Source organism: Gymnogyps californianus, chromosome 14 (assembly GCF_018139145.2).
Source record: "Gymnogyps californianus isolate 813 chromosome 14, ASM1813914v2, whole genome shotgun sequence".
Taxonomy (NCBI): Eukaryota; Metazoa; Chordata; class Aves; order Accipitriformes; family Cathartidae; genus Gymnogyps; species Gymnogyps californianus.
In genome coordinates, this window is record NC_059484.1 from 15,186,688 (window position 1) to 15,208,439 (window position 21,752).

The following is a 21,752-nucleotide window of genomic DNA, read 5'->3' on the forward strand; positions in this document are numbered from 1 at the left end:
CCTCCCCTTCCCCATGGGAAGGTGGTCTCAGGGTTCAGCAGGGTGGTCTGTCTCCCGTGTGCCTGTGCCTGGCTCCCTTCTCTCCTCTCCCTGTGCTCCAGGTGGAGGATGGCTGCAGTGCCGCCTTGCCATGGCACAGCCGGGGGCACCGGGGCTGCCGGGCACGTCTCCGTGTGGCTCCTTGTGGCTGCAGGGCCAGAGCTGGGGGTGCAGGAGCAGGTGCTGCCGGGGTGGCTGGGGAAAGTGGGTGGGGAAGTGTGGGGACTTTTGCCAAGGACGTGCTCCAGCTCGCCACCATCACCGTGGTTTGAGGGAGTCCCCCCTCGGGTCCTATGGCTGAGGGTCCTGCCTGGCTCCCGCAGTCCAAATCGCTCTGCCTTCGGCACACCTCTTCCCAGCATGGCAGATCCAGGAGACCAGCTCAGTGGAAGTTTGTTTTGCCTTGAGTCCAGCCAGGTCTTTTTTCTAGTTCAGTCTTGTTCAAACTGCCCCAAAAGCACCAGGCAGCTGGATTGCCAGGAGGACCGAAGGAAGCGTCCTACCAGCCCCACCTGAAGCACCGTAGGAAAGCCATCCTCCACCACCACCCCCTTCCTTCTGCTGACATTAGGACCTTGCTTTGGGCTACAAATACTAGAGACCAGACCGGTGCATCTTTCCTACAGGAGAGCAATACTACCTAACCTATGGTTTTTACGTAGGAGAGAGCCCACCAGCCCCTTGGGAAGGTCCCGGTGCCACCTCGCCCAGCCTCGCTGGCCACCTCGTTGGTTGAGCCGGGGGCCATCGTGTCTTTGGGAAGGGGCTGTCACTCTTCAGAGCACACGGACCGGCTGGGCTCTGCTGCATAGTGCTTATCTCTTGGTGTCTATAGCTGGTGAAGAGGGTTAAGGCATGAATTCTTCCTTGATCGTCAGTGGAGATGAGGAGACGAGGTTTGGGGCACTGCTGCTGCAGAGGCCTCCGATGGGTCCCAGCGTGCCGACAGCTGGTGGGGTTGGTGTGGTGGTGCTGGTGGGCTGGCTTTGCTGCTGCATCTTCTTTTTGTTCACCTTCCTCTCCTTCGCCCTCCGATTTTGAAACCAGATTTTCACCTGCAGAAAGACAGAGATGGCGATGCAGAGATGGGGACGGATGCAGCCAAGGATGAAATCCTCAGGGTCCCCTTGGGGCAGGGAGGGCATCCCAGAGTTTGGAAGAGAAGGGAGATCTGTGGAGCAAGGTGGGACCACTGCTGCCTGCTTGGGCTGCAGCCCTTCCCCTCCCCAGCCCCATCTCCACCCGGGACATGGTTTTCCTGACCTGCCGTTCGGTGAGCCCGAGAGCAGCGGCCAGCTCGGCCTTGCGGCGGATGGTGATGTAGCGGCTGTAGTGAAACTCCTTCTCCAGCTCCAGGCGCTGGTGGTCCGTGTATACCACCCGGTACTTGTCTTTCGTCCTGGTCTTGCCTGGCAGAGAAAGCAGAGCAGGGGTGAGCTGAGAAGGGATGAAGAGGAGCAGTGGAAGGGCAGGAGCATCCCCAAAGGCATGGAGAAGATACACAACCACCTGTGGAGAGCTCAGGATAAACATGGCGATGCCCTGGGGACCAGTGGAAAAGAGAGTCGTGAGGCTCCTGCTGGAATTAATGCCCATCCTGCGTAGCACCAGGGTGTTTCTCCGTGTTGAAAAGTACCTGGGCTTTGGGGAAATTGCTTGGTGGAAAGAGCAGGAGGGATTCAGAGGCATCCTGAGAAGATGGACCATAAATCCCATGTGCCATGACACACTGTCCCCGAGAGGAGCAGAGCTGCAAGCCCTGCGGTGGGCTGAGGACAAGGTGCCTGCAAAAATACAGCCTGGGAGTGCTGAGGGAAGCCCAGTTCTTTGCCAGGAATCCCAAACCCAAGGTGCCATCACTTGAAGGCACACAGATCAGGACAGGAGAAAGACGGAAAACCCAGGGATGATAGCATTTTTCTGCCACCAAGAGGATTATTTTCCTTCTCCCTGTACCGAGCTAAGACGGAGGGCAGTGCTTATTCATTTGGTGCAGTCTTTAAAGATGCACTGGAGAAAGCCCACATGATGCCCAAGCTCTCCTGGGGACTGGCTCCACGGGCCAGCGGTGTTTGGCCAAAGCCAGCCCGAATCTCGCCTTGGTCCCCCCCAGATATGGACAGAGCTCGGGGCCATCGAGCCCCACATCTCTGTGCACACAGATGCACATCCCACGGGACTGCATTTCCTGCATAGCAGAAAAATACAGTCAAAAATAGCCCAGCCGTCTTCTCCATTAGCTCCTTCGTTAATCCACACACACATGGGGCGAGCTGTGGAGCAGGAGCCAAGGGCTTGAACTCTGCCTGGGCTGGGGCCCGCGGCGGGTGTGGGTGGCACTTCGAGGAAGGACGCCCATGCCCGGCAGTTTGCTGACAAGTCCCTGGTGCTTTCCTCTGCAGAACAGCCCATGGGTGGGGAATAAACACAGATGTGAATATTTGCTTCTCCACCCAAAATAACAAAATCCTGTCCCGGGGCGTCAAGAGGGACGGAGCCGTGCTTTCAGCGGAGCAGCCACCGTCCTTCCAACTGGGAACCCAGCCATTTGTTTGCCTGGCAGACACGTTTGCCCATCTTCTCCTGAATTTCTGCTGGTGAGAGCAGTGCTGCCACGGGAAGGTGCAGGAGCAAGCCCAGAACAGCTCCGTGGATTTCCCCAGGGCTGCCCTGCGTGTACCAGCATGGACAGGATACTGCCCATCATTGCTGCAGATGTGCAGGGAGGGATTTCTAGTGACCCAGCAACCCGTATAACCTCACTTGCAGCCTGCTTCCCCCAGGAAAGGGGATCTCTGTGTGCCTGCCATCCTGTTCATCTGTTCCCCCTAAGGAGTCCTTGGCACATCAGCCAGTTTGGGCCAAATCGGGTGGACATTGAGAAGTCTCAGCAATATTATTAAATTCTGACCATCCTACTGGAAGCAGGAGTTTGGGTGGCGCAGAGCAAAATTGTGCTTCAGAGACTCCAGAGTGGACTCGACCCTAATCAGACATCAGAGAATCTCCACAGAGCAAAACCCCAACCCCCAGGCTGCAAAGCTGTTTCTCAAGTAACTCCATTTTATTTTTAAGAGTGTCTCTCCCCTGCTTCTCCATTGCAAGGAGATGGGAACTTTCCTAAGGCACTTCTTATGCTGAAAGATAAATGCAAAAGAGCGTCAGAGACAGGACAACCCATGACCATGGTACGCTGCGAGTGGGAGAGGGGCTCCCTGGGGGTCATTTCCCTCGCAGCATCCCATGGGATGCAAAAAGGCAGCTGGTTTTCTACTAAATAAGCAAGAGCCAGCAAAGGTCCAGCTCCTGCCATCGGCCACTGAGCAAACCACGTGTGGAAGCATGGTGGTGGAGGATGGCTTTCCTACGGTGCTTCAGGTGGAGCTGGTAGGACGCTTCCTTCGCTCTGCTGGGACTTGACCCTGGTGCTCCCAGGCACAAAAGCAGCAGCCCCGTGATTCAAATTATCACCCAATTTCCATGACTATGTCCTCCTGCCATTGCTCCTGGAGGTGCTGGCACAGGCTCAGCACAACGTGAGCAGGGTGATGGCCGAGGGTTCCAGCGCGGTCCCCAAGAAGCATCAAAGGTCTCCAGCGATCCACAGAGGAGGGTAGGAGCACAGCAAGGCTGCAACGCAGCCAGGAATAGAAACCAGACTTCCCAGCACCAGGGCTGGGCTTTAGCCACTAACTCATGCTTGAGAGATGTGATGAATTCAGTTACCGCTTTTAGAGGGCGGGGAGCCCAGCTCATCCCAGGGCTGTTTGGAAGCAAACACTTAATCCCTCCTCACCACCACCGAGAGCAAACCTGCCTCTGGCCACACAGGGTGACTCTGCAGATAAAAACAGGGTAAAAAAGGTAATTTGATTGAGCAAGATGTGTATGGAGATGTCTGCAGACGCGCGGCTGAAACGCAGCGATTTAGTGTGCGAGGGGTCTACGGCAGCATTGCTGGGCGTTTGTCTCCTCTTTGGCACACATCTGCTGTGGTGGCTCGAAACAAAACCGACCGTGGCACAGTGCCGGGCTGGAGCGATGCCGGGGCACGTGGCCCACGCAGGACCCCACGCTCTCCCCTCGCTCTCCCACGGGGCCCCTGTCCTTCCCGTGGGGTCGCTGCCGCCTCTCGCCACCCCGCAGGTGAAGGGTTCATCGGCATGAGAAGGACTTCTGCATCCCAGCCCAGGAGGGACCTGTGCTGAATTTGCAAACACAGCGATTCCCAGGGAGTTACAGAATAAACCAGGTGCGCCGGCCGAGTTTTATGCGAGGTTTAGCAGCTCCGTGAGAAACCGGGCTCCCTCTGTCTGCTCCAGGCTCAGGGACTCCTACAAGTTTTTTTCTTTCTCATATAAATTTATCTTTTTTTTTTTTCATTTGAAAGCAAAAACCTTTCTAAAGAGATAATGACTTTGAAATGATCTTATCTGCAATATTACTATTTGAATACCACTGCTTGGTGAAAAAACAGCTGGAAAGCAAAGGAATTGACAAATAAAGTAAAAAAATAAATTAAAGAATAAAGAAATAAGGCAGTCTGTGAATACCACATATGCCATGAATTTCAGCAGGAAATATTATTTCCTGCTGCAGCTCTAAATAGATCCATCACAGTTTGTTCTTTGTTATTCCCTCTTTACTGTTCATCCTTGATGAAGCCTCTGCTTTGCCTCAGGTCTGGCAGGTACCCGGCTGTGCTGGTGAACCGTCGCTGTGTGAGCTGGGCACCAGTCTCTCGCTGCCCAATATCAGGTAGCAAAGACTCAAAGCAGAGTGCTCACGACCAAGCCAGAGATGGAAAGTTATTCATCTCGACTAATTGCTGGTTTCGGCGATGTTTGCTGAATTCGGGAATGTATTGTGGGTGATTCACAAGGAAAAGAAAAGGATTCGCAAGAAATACTATTGACAATGAATAATGCAACTGCCTTGAATATGAATGCTGGGTTACACTTAACTCTCTCCTGGAGACTTTTTATGGCTCTGTGAAAGGAAAGAGGAAATTCAGGACGAGCCAGCCCGGCTCCTTACGGGGAGCCCTCATACCTACAGGGAAAGCCCGGTGCCGCAGCCGGGAGCATGGCTGAGCAGAGGGATGGAGCTGCTCCTGCATTTCCAGCGAAGCCCAGCGGAGATGGATCGGGCTGTCCCACAGCCGGGATAGCCCAGAGCTGCTGCTGCTGCTGCTGCACCGGGAGGGAACGCGGATGGGGTGCATGGGGTGCAAAGGGGGTGCTGGTGATGCCTCCTAGCATGGCCTCTAGCCCCTTCCAGCCCTGCTATGCATTTAAAGTCCCTTCTGCTTGTCCCCAAAAGACCAGGCAAAGGAACTGCTCTGGCAGCCAAATGGAGCCATTCGCAGGGCCAGTGGGAATGGTTTCGGCTTTGGGATCAAGGCAGGGCCAATGGCTGTGTGGGGAGAGGGTATCGTTACTACTGTTAATGTATAACCCTAATAGCACTCACCTGAGCCGTGATTAGATAAGGGAATAGCTTTAATGTGCTGTGCAAACCCCAAGGGACACACTCCTGAGTGTGCACGCACAAGCACTTGCACCCACGCGGGGGGACGAGGTCCTGACCCCCAGCCCGGATCCGCTTCCCAAGGCAGCCCTGCCCCGGTGACAGGGATGCTGGAGCTCCTGCCCTGGCCTGGGTCAGGAGCCTGGCAGGGGAAGGGAAAATCAAACTAGATCCCTGTGCCCACCATCCCGGGCTCTGCACCCTCATGGCCACAACAGAGGCTGCCAGGGAGGTGGTAATTCACCCTCTCCAGCCCTGGCCTGCCCAAAGGATGGCTTTCAATAAGAAACCGTGCCCCAAACACCCTAACAGATAGGCAATATGGGATATTTTGAGGCTGGTGTTGAGCAGCTCTAAGAACAGCTGGGAAGGGGCTGGTTCAAACCAGGGAGGAAAGAGACTGCGGGGTGGCAGTGGCACCCTGGGAGGAGGTGGAAAATAGCGAAGGAGCAAGAGCTGGCATGTGTTATATGGAACTTGTCTTTTCCCCAGTCCTACAGAGCAATGCACCCAGCACGGTGTGCCCAGCACGGCTAAGAGGGGATCAGGCCAGGTCCAAACAGAGGATCCCCATCTGCGGGACACAGTCCTCCCAGCCACGGCAGAAGCAGCACAGCTGCCAGCAGCGAGGAGCATAAACCTGCACAGTTTTCTAAAGGTCTCTATTTCACAGGTCAAAGCAGCTCAAAATTGCAGCAGTGGCAAACCCTGGCTCCGTGGGAAGCCGCTACGCAGCCATCAGGGCTCCGATCAGGGCAGCCGGGGTACGGCAGCCCCGACCCACTCGCCGGAGCCGCCAAGATGAGAGCCCACCGCGGTGCCGGCTGTCGCGCCCCACCGCAGAGGTCCCGGAGGCCTGGGGACATGGGCGCGTTGCATGGTGCTTTGCACAGGAGGTGCTGGCGTGAGGGACGGAGGTGTTGCTGCCAGCCCTGTGGCTGCTCGGCGGCTCTGCACGCCCCGCTGCGCGGCGGCTCCTCGCATGACTGGCATGAAAAGCCTGGGCAGCGTGCTCCCGGAGCCACCCTGCGTGGTCTCACCTTCCTGGCGATGCTCTGGCCATGCACTGGCTCCATCTGTACAGCCTCGTCTGCCCGTCTGTCTCTACTGGGTGCCTGGTTCCACACTATCTGATGGCACTACAATATTTTAATGCTGAAAAACATCAGGTGTGAAAGTCCCATCACCAGTGAGCAGCAGGGAAAGAACTTGTCTGCACTGGAGTTAAAGTGCAGCAAGATGGGGTGCAAGGCTGTCCCCCTCGGGTGGGTGCTTTCTTTCCATGATAAAGCTGCTTTATTCTGAATGAGCAGCATCTACTTGCAAAGCAGATAAAATCCTCTCATCCCAGAAGAATCAGTATTCTATCAGGATTTGCCATTCCTCCCCAGGGAAAGCATCAAGGAAAACTTTCCCTTACCCCCAGCATAGCTTAGGCAATGCTACGGACAGAGAAACTGAGGCACAGAAGCAGTTTCAAACCAGAGTGGAGTCCCAGGGTCAGCGCCGTGGGCTCTAATTGCTGGTGGGACTCCCTGGGCAGCTTAACCCCCGGTCCTTCTGCAGCTCCATGGGGGGAAATCCACCCCCCCACTGCAAAGAGGGGGGCAGTCGGCAGAGCAATGACTCATGACAGAGAGGGCTCCTAACGCTCAGGAGCCTCCAAGCTGGCTGGAGCCATCCTCATCTGGCAGCCAGATGTGCTCCAGCTGCCTCTGTGCAGAGGGGTCGATGCTCCCTCTGCCGAGCAGCAGCGACGGCAGCCGCGCTGCGCAGCGGTGATGCTGATGCTCGGGACAGAGAGCCCAATTCATTTCACTGGAAATAGGAACCCCAAAGTCTGCACCGACAGCAGCAGGGGCTGAGCCGCCTGACCCCCTCCCTCTACCCCCCCTGCCCCACACTTGCTTGCTCCCCTCCTTTCCCCTCCAGCTCCAGCAGCCGCCCCAAAGCACCCGCGCTCCTCTGTGGCCGGGGAGGGGGGATAAACCTGAGCCCCCCACCCTCCCCGAGTGCTGGGAACCAGCAGGTCAGGGTTTTCACAAGCCTTCCCCTTCCCGTGCATGCTTCAATATCATCAGCTATTTTTCCTCTGCCACAGGAAGCAGAGGGGTGATGGATGGGACGACCGACACAGGGCGAAGGACCAGAGCCATGTAGCTTGCCTTATTACAGCCAGCAAGAAACGAACCCCTCCGGAGGGCAATCCTTCCCGAGATCCCTGCCTGAGATCATTCCTCTGCCAAAGGGCATTGGATTTAGAGAACTGCCGGGTGTCAAAAACTGAGTGAAAGGAACCACCCCCCATACATACTTAGTGTCTCTGTGCTGCAGAGGGAGGGGATGCTGGATGAATCCGCACCCGATGGACCCTGCCGAGGCTCCCTCAGCTCTGCTCCGGGTTGGAGAAATGGGCATTTCAGCCATCAGGGTTGAAGGCAGGACTCATCTGTGCCCAAGGGCGCTGGGGGCCCCTCCGAGGAGCCCAGCCACCCTCCTACCCCCAGGGTAGCTCCTTGCACGGCTGTTCACCTGACATTGACCCAACCTGGGGATTTCTTCCTGGTGCCAAAGACTTCAGAGCAAACAACCATGCTCCCATGGGCACCCACTAGCAATAAAACCTGATTCAGCTTGGTACATCATGCACTGGAAATGTTTCACTTACAAAACCGCGCCACTTATCCTGATGGCTTTCTAGTCTCCTGCACACAGAGGATCGAGCTCTGTGCTTCCAAAAAAGGCTCACAGCTTTGCTATAAGTGAATGTGTGTGGCTGGGGGTTGCTTGCCTGAAGGTTATGGGACTGGCAGAGCCAGGAGGCAGAGACCGGAGCTCGGCACACGGCACAGCCACGCAGGGCTACCTGGCTGCTGGGAAGTGGCAGAAACACGTGGGCAAAGAGCCGGATTCGGAGAGCGCAAACCGGTGCACAGGAGAACAGGCTGGTCCCGGCTGGGCTCCGCGCTGCCGACACGATGGGACAGGGCCAGATCTGCACCCGCACCCACACGCGTGGGCGAAGGCACCCCTCCTGCAAGCCTCATCTTCCTCCCAGGAGGTGCAAACCCCAAGGGGATGAGGAGCAGGTTGCCAGTGGTTGCAGCGAGCCAGCGGTTCCCCATCACAACCCCACATTCTTGGACAGGGAGCAACACAACAGGAGATGCTTCAACTTGGGGCAGCAGCCTGAGGCTGGGTGTTGGGGCAAGCATTTCCCAGCCCTGCCGTGATTCAATCCTTTATTTCGGCAACTGGCAGATTCCTTCAGTTGCTCCCATGGTTTTATGAATGCCAAGCCAAGTGTCGCTAGCCAGGCTCCCATGCCGGGTCAAAGACCGCACCAGCGCGGGAGGGCGAGGATTGCATGCGGGCTGGAAACAGCCCGTTTCAGAGCATTGCCTTCACGCCGGCCCCATGGCACTGAACCCGGATCCAGCTCATCCAGATCTGCCACCTGGCTGGATTTGGCCCGGCTGTGGCAGGAGGAGGAGGACGGCGAGGTGGTGGTGGTGCCGCCTGGACACTGGGACTCCTCTCCCACTTCACAGCCCCATAGGGCTCAGCCCATCCTTACTGTGGGGCAGCGCAGGGGAAGGATCCGGCCCCTTATCCGGGCGATCGCAAAGCTAACAGCACTGGAGTGGGCGTCCTTGAAGGGTCCCCTGTAGGAAACATCTGCCATTGGCCAGAGGTTTGAAGTGTCCCTCTGCTAATCCCGGGGTATTAGCCAGCCAAGCCCATCACGTAGGTACCGCCAGTGCTCCAGGGAAGCCCTTTTTGTTCAAGGAAAGTCAATTCTAGGAAAGTTTGAAAGGCCTGTACCTTGGCCAGCAGGCTAAGCAGTCAACAAACCCCAGCTGGGGCCAGGAGCAGGTTGTGGGTTAATAATTCAAGGGGAGAAGACCGATGGGGCCCGATGCACGCACACACCGAGTGACCCGGGGGAGCAAAGGGTCTCATGGGGAGCGGCCATGTCCTAAAGAGGGGTCCCTCATGCAGGGATGGACCAGGGAAATGCATCGTCCTCTGGCCACCACCATCACCCCAAAACGTACCATGCATGGCATGAACCCCGCCTGTCCATGGAAAATGTTTCTCTGTCTCATTAACAGGGTTTTTACTCTTTCCTCCAACTTTCATGGACTTGACTAGGGCTGAACAAATAGAGCTGGAAAACTGAGCTGCAAATAGTGAGATGGAAAACTGCATACCCAGCAGATTGCCACTCGCCCACGCTCGGAGCATCACTGTTTGCTCTCCATCACCCCAAAACCTACCCAGGCACCACGGGCACTAATACCATATGAAGCCCCGAGCACGTTCACCTCCCCGAGGGATGCCCCAATTGCACTTTCACTTGCAATATTTAGCACTGTGGCCCCAGCTCGATTAGTGACCTAAAAGCCAGACCCGAGGCAGTATCTGAGGATTTGCATAACTAACGAGCAGAGGGTGAATTTCAAAGTTCAGCCAGTCACTGTTTCCAGCGACCTTCCTGAGCTTTTTATAGAGCCGGGGTGCAATTCACAGGGAAGTTTGCAAATAATTGTGAATTAGGAGGAAGCATGAGGCTCTGACACGCTGCTTGCTCGTGAAGATTTTATGAGCAGAAAAAGAGGTGACATTGGAGAAAGAAATGAGGCCTGGGGACGTCTTCCAGCTTGGTTCCCTTTAACTCCCGATTTCCAGCGACCAGCCCTCTGGCGTCGCAATCCCTTCTGCGGGGTTATCTTGGCTCAGCTGAGTGAAGCACGCACGTATTTAGCAACAGGTATATAAAATCATCCCCCTGTAAAGCCTGACTCTGCAGTGAGTCACTAGGAGATTTCGCATTGATTTTTCTCGGGCTCTGGATCGTGTTTGAAGAAGCCCCCAACACACTCATATTCCCTGTGTAACATTTTCTCTTACCACCGCACAGCTCTTTCCCAAAAGCTTCCAAACTATGGCCAAGAGCTGTTTATACAAGGCAAGACAGAGAGGGAACCTTAATTTACAACCCTCTGAAGTATTATGATTTATAGCAGTCACAGTGAAACTGTTGATATTTATAGCAAAAATGTCTGCGTATTCATTTCCTATTCCCACTGCGGTGAGATGGGTAGTTAATCAATCCAGACTGATTAAAGTCCAGTTTATTGATTTCAATAAAACAATTCATCTAAGAATTTCACCCTTATCTGTGTCAAACCCATCTCTGCCCTGCTGTCTTTCAAGCTTAATGGAGAAAGGCTCTTTTTTTATTTAAAGGGCAGCCCTGGAAAACACGGGCTGCATCCCACCATCTCCCAGCACACGATCCCACCATGGCCGTATCCTGCAGCCGCTTAGCACCAGCAGCGCTGGGCTTGGACCCAGCAGAGACACAAGGATAGGTCCTTAATCTGCAAGTGCCTTAAAAAGGGACCTTGCTGGTCATCCGACCTGGGGAGCACCACAAGAAAGGGGCTTTCACCCCAGCACCCATCCCCACATCGCTGGGGCTGAGCTGGGGCAGCTCCTCCTCTGCATGCAAGGGGAACAAGGCTGATTTATTTCTCCCTTTGTATGTATTTAATCTAAGAGATACAAACTAAGCAACTAATGATATTTTTCCAGAATTCAATCAACTCAATTGTCGTCTAACTCAATCAAAGGCACTTTCAAGCCCCTGTTTTATCTCAGCCCCACTGCTGGGTGTAAAACTATGCCCTTGATCCAGAGGAGAGGTGTGCTGATGTCTTTCTCCCCTCATTAATTTTCCCTCCCACCTCTGTCCTCAGAAGAAACCGAGATGTTCGGACCTACAAAACCTGCAGAAGTGGCGGGGTCCCAGCTGCATGGGAGGGCTGCAGGATCACACCCCCCTTCCACCCCAGGGCAGAGGGAAGCCCTCAGCCCTGGCACGCCTGTGGATCTCCATCACTGGGTATGGAGGGAGGCATTTTTCCTAAATAGGTATATTCAGTGCTTAAAATGGGCCAGGAAATACCAGCCTGCCTCTCCCCTCCTCTTTCCAGACCGGGGCCGTTTTTTTCCATTTATCGGGATGTTCTGCCTGCTCCACTGCAGCCACTGGTCCTGCTGGGACAGCCCCATCCCCGCCACGCGGATCCGGCGAATGTGAGGAGCTATTTTCCATGCTGAAAGACCCCAGGCACCTCTGCATGAACCCCTTGCACGATGGTCTCTGCATGGGGCTTGGCCAGCGGGGAGCCAGAAACAAGCCTAAAATTGGAGACACTTTGCAAACTGGGAGCCCTGGCCCCCATCCCGGGGATATGGGGCGGCGGTAACCAAAAGCAAACTCGCCCCCGAGAGATGCCCAGAGCCACTCCTGTAGTGAGTTGGGCCCCAGCAGGGCTCTGCGGAGCTCAAGGCCAGCACAGGAGAGGGAGAGGGGTGGTGGGTCCGGGCAAGCCCGGTGGGCAGAGGGTCCTGCTGCGGGCAGGACGGGTCCAGGCTGGGCTGGCAGCGGCAATCGCAGCCTGGAGGGGAAGATGAAAGGGCGCGGGCAGGGCAGGACAAAGGGCCCCGCACCTCACCTCGCTGCCAAAGGAGCCGGCCACCATCTCCATGACAAAGCGAAGCCCTTGTCAATTTGGGCTGGCCCCAAGGGGGGATCTGCCCACCGCCTTTGAAGTGGGCAGCAGGACCCCCCCGCCCAGCGCGGGCAGGGGGCTGGGGTCACCCAGACGCTTCCCCCCCACACCCCACCCGCCCCACCCCCACTCCCAGGTCAGGAGTTCAGCGGGGACAGGACCCCGGGGACAGGGGGACAGGACCCTGGGGACACGGCGACAGGACCCTGGGGACAGCACGAACGCTCGGTGCTCACGCCAGCGGTAGGCGCAGGAGCGGGGGCACCCGCTCACGCGATGCACGGCACCCACATGCTGTGCACACGCACACACGGCATGCTGCACCTGGAGCACCCACATGTACCCTGCGCGTGGCACCGTCCCCAAACGCACCGCACTTTGCACACACACTACGCGTGCACACACACACTGCACCTTGCACCATCCTCAACACACAGTACCTTGCACGCGCACATTGAGTATGCAGCACCTCCTGTACACATTCACTGACACTATCTGTACAGCAAGCCCCATATACACATTCTACTTAGGGTACCTTGCACATGCATGCAGAGCCTATAGCACCTCACGCGCACTGAATACACCTTACATACATACACACAGCACATGCAGCACCTTCCCTCCACGTGTATACATATGGCACCTTTCCTGCACATATATACACACACACTACACATGCACGCAGCATAAGGCACCTTGCACACACATATGCACCCCCCCATACACGGGCTCTCACACGCAGCCGCACGCTGGCTTACAGCCGCAGCCCCGCACGCTCACCCTCACACATACGAGACACCCCATCCAACACCCCTCGGGGCCGGCAGGTCCCCGGAATCCCATGGGTCTCTGGCTCTGTCCATCCTACCCGGTGGTGGCAGGCGAGGGCAGGGGTGTAGGGGCAGAAACTGGTCGGGGAAAAGGACTTTCCAACCATATAACCCCGGCTGCCAGCAACACGGAAGGACGGTACTCTCCCTGCCCATCCTCGGCCCCTGCCACCTCGGCAGTGGGGTCCCCCTGCTCTTTGGGGACCGGGTGCCATGCCGAGGGCAGGCCAAGCATGCTGTCCCTCCCGGCAGTCCCCATGCAGGGAGAGCCATGGAGCAGGATCCAGCCCCGTGGGACTTCAAGCCCAGGGATCCTCTGCACTGAGGAAGGCGCAGGGGTGCAGGGCTGGGAGGTTTCCTTACCACTGCTGCTGGTGCTGGGAATGCTGCGCCTCATCCACTCGTACGGGGTGCGTCTCTGGGTGTTAGGGGAGAGCTGGGGGACCGAGCTGGTGATGGGTGGAGGCAGGAGTGCAGAGCCCGGGGGCTGGATGGGGTTAAAATCTGGGGGGCTGAATCCGAACTGCCCCGGGCTGGCTGTGGAAGGCATAGCAGTGGTCCCGTAGGAATGCCAGTCCTCCTTGGCAGGGGTGTAGGGAGAGCCCCACGCGGCTGCCGGCTGCCCATGGTGTGGGTCGTTGTTAATCCCCGGCACATGGTGGTAGCTGGCGAAGTCCGAGTACTGGGGCGGCCCCGGCACATAATTCTGAGGGTTGAGGTTGAGGCTGGGATGCCGGACGGAGCTGGGATACATGTTGGTGTCCTTATCCAAAAGATAACCTACATACATCTTCCCCGGCCGGCTCCGCACACATGCTGCGCTGCCGTGCCGCCGGCTGCGGGCCGGGTTTGGTTTGGCGGGGAAGCGGCCGCCCCTCCTTCGCCGCCGCTCACCTGGGCGCCTTGGGGAGCTGTGTCCCGGGGCCAGGCACCTCCCTGCCCACAGGCTTTTATTGGGCCCAACCTCTCGCAGCATTTGCATTGAAAGGCAGGTTTGCATTTCAAAGTGCAGGAACCCCAGCGGGTGAGGGGGGCGAATTCAAACCTCCTACCCCGGCTGCAGGGGGGTCGAGGCGGTGGGTGACCCCGGGGAGCACCAAGAACCCCCTGTCCCCTCCGCTGTCACCACCCCACAGCTGTCCCCATGCCATGCGCCATGGTCTCTTTGTAGCAGCCGGCTTTGGGGACACTAAGGCATCGCGGGTGTCGCCCGTGAGGATGCCCCAAGGGAGCACATCCCATCCCTGCAGCCATCTGCACCCGAGGAGCAGGGTGCCTTGGGTTGAGCCCTCATATTAAAGCCTGGCTGCAGGCAGGGGACAATCTGGGCTGTGCCTGCCATCAGCCCTGTCCCCACATTGGGGGACACCAAACCCTTGCCCTGGGGTGATGCTGTCTGTGCCCAATGCCAGCATCTGCCTGATTCGGAAAGGGAGGGCTGGTGGGAAGGGAAGGCTCTGGGTCTCCCTGTGTTTACTCCATCCAGGAGCAAACTCACCCCTCCAACCCTGACAGCAAAGCTCAGCTCGGCCCCAGAGAGCGGGACAGACGGACAGACAGAGCCAGCTGTGTACAGGGGGAATGCCCCCACCATAGACCCAACAGGGAGTCTCTGGGTTTGGACGTGGCTCCGACAGGCTCACAACCCTGCGGCAAGAGGAGTTTCTCGTCTGTTTTCTCTCTTAAAGGAGCAAAAACATCCCCATATGTTTTCTGATAGGGAAAACCAAGCAGAAACGGGACCCTCGTGAAGCTGTATCTGCCTGCAAGGAGGTGGCCACTGGCCAGAAACACCCCCCAGCAGAGATCGCCCACTCATCACCCATCAGGCCAGTCACACCTCCGCTCCGGAGGGGGACGAGGGACAGAGGACCAGCGCTCTGCCATGCCACCCCCATCAGAAACCCCCATCATCTGCAGCCGGGAGCTTCCTCCCTGCCACCGTCCCCCCTCCCTGCCAGTGTCACACCCCGGCTGCGCTGGCCACCACCGCGTAGTCACAGTTGTCATTTGTAGGCTGGCTTTTTCTCCTCAAACCGAAGCACAGCCCCGCAGAGGCCCCAGAAGGGTGTTTTGCCACCTCCCCAAGGCCACCTCTGCCCTTTTCTCCGCAGCAGCCCCTTCCCCTGCTGGAAACATGAGCGAGGCGAGGACTGGTCAGTCCTCATCCTCCTAGGACAGAAACAGCCTGGAATTTGACAATACGAAACAGAAAAAAAAAGCAGGGGAAAAAAAGATTTAGGACGAAATTGAGAGGAGGGGATAAAACAAGAGACTTTCAGAGCTTTTCCTGATAGCAGATATGAACCTGGGAGGTGTTTCCAGTGTGGGATTGCCTCCCAGATTTGTGGGGTTAAAAGGAAAATGGTAACAAAACCAGCAAAGCCTCTCTGACTTGAGGAGCTTAGTACATTTGATGCACAGCTGTTTCTTGCTTTCCCCCCCTGCAGCCGATGGCAGATGTCCCCAGCGTTAGCTGGTGGGTTGGGGACGGCACCTGGCCACCGGTGCTCCCTGGGGCCCTGCTCGCTCCCACGCCAGCCCATCCTCCCCATGACATCCTGAGCTCTCCCATGTTCGTGGAGGGATCGGCGCGTCCCCGAGCCGCCGCAGCACTGCTGTCATCTGTTTGCTCAAGGTGGACTTTGCGAGAGCTCGCCGTACCCACCTTGCAGCCCTCCCGGCTGCAGCCAGGCCAGGCTGCTGCCATTCCCACCCTGCAATCAAGCACGCCGTGCTGGAGCCATAATGGGGCAGCACCCCCAACCCTGGAGCTGTGGACCCGCAGCAGCTCTGCATCAGTCCTGGGCACCTCGTCCCATTGCTCCAGCCCCAATTCCAGCTGAAACTGGGTGAAAATATTACACAGATGCCCCTGTGCCACATCCACTCCCTGCAAGGACATGGGAGCCAGGATGAAATTGAAGGAAGATGGAGTGAGAGGTAAGGGATCTGGTTTGCAAGAAGGGAGCAGAGTAAAACCCCAGCAATGGGAAATCACCCCCAGAGCTGGCATCACCCAGGCTCTGCCTCCCGAGACCTGGCATGGCCAGAGGTACCATGAAAGGTGAGTAATTTGCAGCATCCTCTGCTCCCCTCCCTGTGCCACCCAGCGTCCCCGGCCCGTCGCCCAGCCTTGTCCTGGCTCCCTCCCTCGTGACAAAGGTGACTGTCATGACCATCCCACCAGCTGACAATCTCAGCTCACGCCACAGCGCAGATTGATTGATGCACCATATAACCCCATTTATCCTGGATTTTTCCCAAGGTCTCAGCACAGCCATGGCTTTGCTTCAACAAGAGAGCCAAGGCCGCCTTCTTCCTCCTCCTCCTCCTGCCAGCAAAGAGACGCTGGCTCAGGGAGTGGGAAAAAAAGAAGAAAAGAAGAAAATCCACCCTTGAGCGGATGGTGGGAGGTACGGAGGAACACAGGTGGCTGCTGGGTCCCGGCTCAGGGACGGCTGCATTTCAGGGATGGGAGATGCTGGGGTTATTCCTGCCGCTGGCTGTTTCCTGCGGGCAGTGACAGGCAGCCCAGGCCCCCCTTTCCCTTTTCCCAGCCCATGGAGCCGAGGCCAAGGACTCAGGCAGCTGCTGGGGACTGGGGGGGGTTCAGGGGTCCAGGGGCAGCACCCCACACCTGCATCCTCCCCATGGCAGGTGAAGGGTTCAGCGGGGCACAGCATCGCCAGGTGCCTGCTAACAGCCGTGCCACGAGCTCCCTCGGCGTGGGGCAAAGGGGGCAGGGGAAGACAACTGGGCCATAAAGATTCACTGACGATAACTTCCCTCTTTTCCTTTTCTTTGGCCTGTTTATTGCTGGTGGGGATTATGGTTGGCAAAATTTATGGTGGGGAAGAGCCAGGTGAGGAGCCCTCCACGGGCTCCCCTCCATGGGCTCCCTGAGCAGCATCCCAGCTTCTAGAGTGGAGCTGAAGGGTGCTGCTGGGGACCCCCGGTGCCCTAGGATGCCACCCGCACCGGAGTCCCATGGGTGAGCAGGTCAGGGGCTGCCAGAGCCCGCGGGGTTCCCCAGCCGGATGAGAGGAGGTGGCAGTATCCTCTCCATCCACCCCAGAGACCCCCAGCACCAAACCCAGCCTGGGGAGCTCCAGCTAGTCCTCCAGACCTGAGATTCCTGGTGGAAACCAGGCAGATGCAGCAGAGAGGGAGAGCAGCCAGGGTTCCCCCGACGCTCCCTGGGGCTCGGTGCTGCTATCCGTGATCGAGTGATGCCATCTCCTGGAAGCAGGAGGGCTGGGGAAGGGAGGGCCGGGAGGTCCCAAGGGCCAGGCTGCAAGCAGCTATCACAGATGGAGCAGGTTTGCAGGGGAGACCACCCCACCACCTCCTCCTCCCATGGAGGAGGCGCTCACCCCGGGAAACCAAGCCCTGCCTTGTCCCCCGGCTGGCTCTGAACCCCCACCATGGTTTCAGCAGGACAGGGAGATGCCCGCAGGGGGTCGAGTAGGTGCCTCCCCTCGCTCCCCTTTCCCCCCAGAGCCTCCTGCCCCACCACCTCCCCAGCAGCCCCATGGGCCCATGGCCTCCCCACTCCACCCAGCCCCTGTTGCTCCCGAAGGCAAACCTGCGGCCTCAGACCAGCACATCCCAGAGCTGTGTGGCCCCACGCACACAGCCAGCACCTTCCTCCCATTCCCCAGCTTCTCCTGCTGCCCTCCTGCAGCAGGAGGAAAAGGAGAGCAGAGCATCTCTCCTATGCATCATTCCTGCCATACACCTTTGGAGCAGCATCCCAGAGAGCAAGGGAGGGATGGGGCAAGCACAGCTGCTCCACCGAATGCCCCAAAAGCATCCCCTCCTCTCTGGCAACGGAGACATCAGCACAACCTTCTTGCAGAGGACAACACCCGGCCCCAGCTCCATCAGCCCTGCTGCAGACTCCTGCGTGCCCTTTGGCTTTTCCCAGATGCCTGAACCGCGTCTCTGCTGGCATTTGTGTCCCAGAGCTGAGGAGGGCTCTGCAGAGCTGGTCCCCAGAGAGATGGGTGCTGGACCGGGATAGCCCAAATCAATGTGCTGCCAGCACTGATGTATAGCCCCCCTCTCCCCTCCTCAGGGCTCAGTGTCGCTCTTCGGGATCTGGATCAGCTTTCCTGGCAAAATGCAAATGCCACAAATCTTGGGACTATCCTTAAGAGGTCATTGGGGACAGGGACACATGCTGGCATCTCCTATTGCTTTCTAGCATGTGTGGGGCCCCCGCTTTCATGGGGTTGGTGATGTGATTCCCGCTGCACCAGCACAGAGCTGGGTGCTCACCGTGCAGCCGACGGGTGCTGAGCACATCTCACCCACCCAGCCTGTGACGGGAGATGTGGGGTCCCAAAGGTGGCCGGGGCCTGGCGGGGAGCGTCCTGGCCGTGCTTTGCTCCTTTGACGCATTTCAGGCACTGCGTAAGCAGAGGGTTAACGATTCCCACATTAAGTGGCTGCAGATGTGTGGGAAAGTCTGGGGCGACCGGACGGCATCGCTATTAGTATTCACCCAGGAGCCTGCCGCTGCCTCCCGGGGCTCCGCGGAGCACATTTAATACCAAGGCTCATCGTGGGGGTTAGGAAGAGTGCGTGGGATGGGGGCGGAAAGGCCCTGAGGCGGGGAAAGGTAACGGGCTAGCATCCTCTGCCGCTGGCTGGTGTCTCCTCCAAGCGCCCGAACCCAGGGAATGTAGGGGATGGGCCAGCATCTGTAGGGACACAGCACCGTATGGCATACGGCTCCGTGCTACCTCCTGACACCACTGTCACCCTGCGGTGTCCGTGGCCGATGTTCATGGTGCTGCAGGATGCTCCCCAGCCCGGGATGCTCCCCAGTGCGTTGTGCTTGGCTATATGGTCACTTTGGAAGGAGCCCAGCACTTTCTGCCTCTCCTTCCTCCCTGGGCACTGCTGTCACCCACTGCCACCCTGGCAAAGCAGGACCATGCACAGGGTAGCGGTTCCTCCGGAGGCCAGGGCAGAGCTCTGGAAAGGGCTGGATGAAGCCTCCTTGCAGCCCTCCCCAGGGCCCAAGAGCTGGATCCAGCCAGGAGCAAGTGCTGGCAGCTGCCGTGCCGGATGGGTTGTCCAGATGTGGTGCCATGCTCCCCGGCACCCGCCGCTCCTCTCTTGTGGTTTGCGGCTCGACACCACATCAGAGCGATGCTGAAATTTCTGGGCTGAGTTGGAGTTGATAGAGGCTCAGAGGAACCGAAGCCAGGGGCGAATCTGGCCCTCGTTAAACCTTCGGAGAAGTGGGAAAGGCTGACATCTGCTTCTTCTTTCATACCTCCCTCTCACCTGCTGGCACATGGGACCTGTCGCTGACTCCAGCACGGCCATTCCAACCATTATGTTGGGTCACCTGGCTCTGGCGTCTCTTCTCCACGTCAGGCGTGGGATATGGGCTTTTCCCTGTGGTCCCAGCTCCGCCTGGGATGGGGCAGGAGGCTGGAGAGCTGCTTTTATCCAGGTGATGCCAGAGCAGTCCAAATATCCTGGAGTGTCCCTGTCTCAGTGGCTGCTGTCCCCACCAGAGACACTGCACTACATGACCCCAAGCCCCCGCTAGCACTTAACGATGCTTATTCAGGCTGGAAATCTCAGCCGAGAGCAGCTCTGGCAGCCCACATTGCAGCTGTCCCAGCCCTGGGGGAATCACTAAGTCCTGCAAGCGCCACGAACGGGGGTGCAGGCGCCAAAAATAGAGGTGAGCAACGAAGGGGGGATGAGGCAGAGGTAGCTGAGCTGCTCCCTTCCGCCCACGCGCTCGCACAAGCGAGTCCCTCCGGCTTTGGTGCTTCCTCCGAGCTGGCCTTTCCCAGGAGCTGCCGTAACCCTGATGTGCTGTTCCTAAACAAAGTGCGTGGCCCTGGATGCTCCCGGGGGACATACAGCGCGGGCCGCCGAGTGCTTGCCGGGATGCTGTGGGCTTTCCAGGTCTCTCCCAGCATCCCAAAACAATGAACCCTGGCCTTTGCAGACTTCTCCTGGGAGAGGGTTTTGTTTGCCCAGGTTGTCCCTGCTCCCAGCCCAGGAGTGAGCATTGGGGTCATCCGTTTGCAGGGGGGAGAGGAGGGAATATGTCCCACCTTGGGATCAGGATGCTCTGCCCTCAAGCATGGTCCGTGCTAGCTTTTCCACCCCCTGCTCACCCCAGGTAGCCCATCCCCGTAACAAGGGGCCCAGCAGGATTGTACCAGCGGGTTTCTCCCTCTCCCGCTGTGTTGGAAGCAGTGATGCTGTCCTTGGAGGGGGGACGCTGCTGGGAAATAGCTCTGCTGAGCTATTCCCAGCAGCCCGCATGTCCCCGTGCAGGGACTCGTCAGACACATCTTTATCCCTTGGGAAAAGTGTCGGGAAGAGCCATGTGCGCAGCACATCCTCCCTGCCGCCTGCCCCCCATATGAGCCGCTCTCACGCTCGCTGGCTCCTCTTCTGCACGACAGACCGTCTCTGCTCTGGGGGGGCTGCCAGGGCCCCCCAACACGTGGCCGCCACCACATCTGGAGTCAGGGAATCCGGCCAGCCCGGCGCAGGGGAGCAGTGGGGTCTCACCCAGCCATCACCACTTCACCCCCCCATGCAGCCCGGTGTAAGAGCCCCTCCAGCTCCTGGGGGGCCGCTTCTCCAGCATCCTTCCTTTCCCCGGCTTCCCTCTCCTGCCCGGGCTTAGCCAGGCCCACACCTCCCCTGCCCTGCCTGCGGCTGTACCTGCCTGGCTGCCAGACCCTGCCAGGCACGGAGCCAGCATGCGAGCCCCACGCAAAGTGCCGCTCGTTGGGTGCGGATAACCGGGGGTGCCGCAGCCTGGCTCTCCTCACCCTCCGCGGCTGCACAGAATAAAGACCTTCCCCTTTGGTTTTTCATTGGTGTGAAGAAAACATCGAGATAATGGGCGATAAGCGGCAATCTCTTGGGTTCATCCAGCCAGGGAATCATTAGCTGTGCCCATTGTGCAGGCGTTCATTAGCAAGGCAGGAGGGGATGAGTCTACCTTGCAAACAAGCCAGGAACACAGATTTCAGCGGTGTTGTCTTTATGGGAAGGGCTTTTTCATTCTTGGAAAGGAAAAAAAGAAAGATAGAAAGGTATCTTTTCAGGGGAGTCTCCTTTTTCAGGATAGCCAGTGCATTTTTGCAGCTTCTCTTGTTTGGATCAGACAAAAGCACATCCCCAAGATGGAAACAGTGGCAAGAACTGATGGGTCAAGAGACAATTTTGATCCAAAGGCCTTCTGCACCTTGTTACAGTGCCGAAACAAATTGCAAAAAAAATCCCCGTTTGGACAAACGATAATGTTTTGCCTACTGAGAGATTCTCAGAAACTTTAATTGAACTCATCAAGGTGTGGGGAGGATTTAAAGCAGGTTCATCAGCTGGCTTCCACCCCCCCCCAGGGCAGGAGGGGTGCAGGACATCTGAGATGATGGCATGGCCGAGGTGGAAACTCCTGCCGCATCCCCCAGCTCTGTGCCCCTCAGCAGCCCAAACGGCCTCGAGTCCCCAACCAAACCCACCCTCTGCTGCAGCATCCCAGTTGCACAAGACCTTTTATTCTCCTTTCAAAAAAAAAAAAAGGACTGGGAGGGTGCGTTGGTGGTCCCTGAGCAGCCACGGCCGGCCGGGGGTCAGCGGGGCAGGAGGCACAGTGCCGGCACGGCCCGGCCCGGGGAGGCGTCCGGGGGGAATACGCGGAGTCGGTTCAGTACAGGCCTTCTTTAATAAAAACATGAGTCAGCTGCTGGCGTGGGCAGCGGATTTTCTAAAC

General features: G+C 57.8%; 1 protein-coding gene across 1 annotated transcript; it reads right to left on the reverse strand.

Annotated features, from left to right (window-relative positions):
* Positions 1–887: 887 nt before the first annotated feature.
* On the reverse strand, positions 888–13,772 carry CDX1 (caudal type homeobox 1). Its single transcript, XM_050905525.1, has 3 exons — positions 13,346–13,772; positions 1,303–1,448; positions 888–1,094 (listed from the first exon to the last, which is right to left on the reverse strand). Exons 1-3 carry the CDS (start codon positions 13,770–13,772, stop codon positions 888–890), a joined length of 780 nt encoding a protein of 259 aa, XP_050761482.1.
* Positions 13,773–21,752: the final 7,980 nt, after the last annotated feature.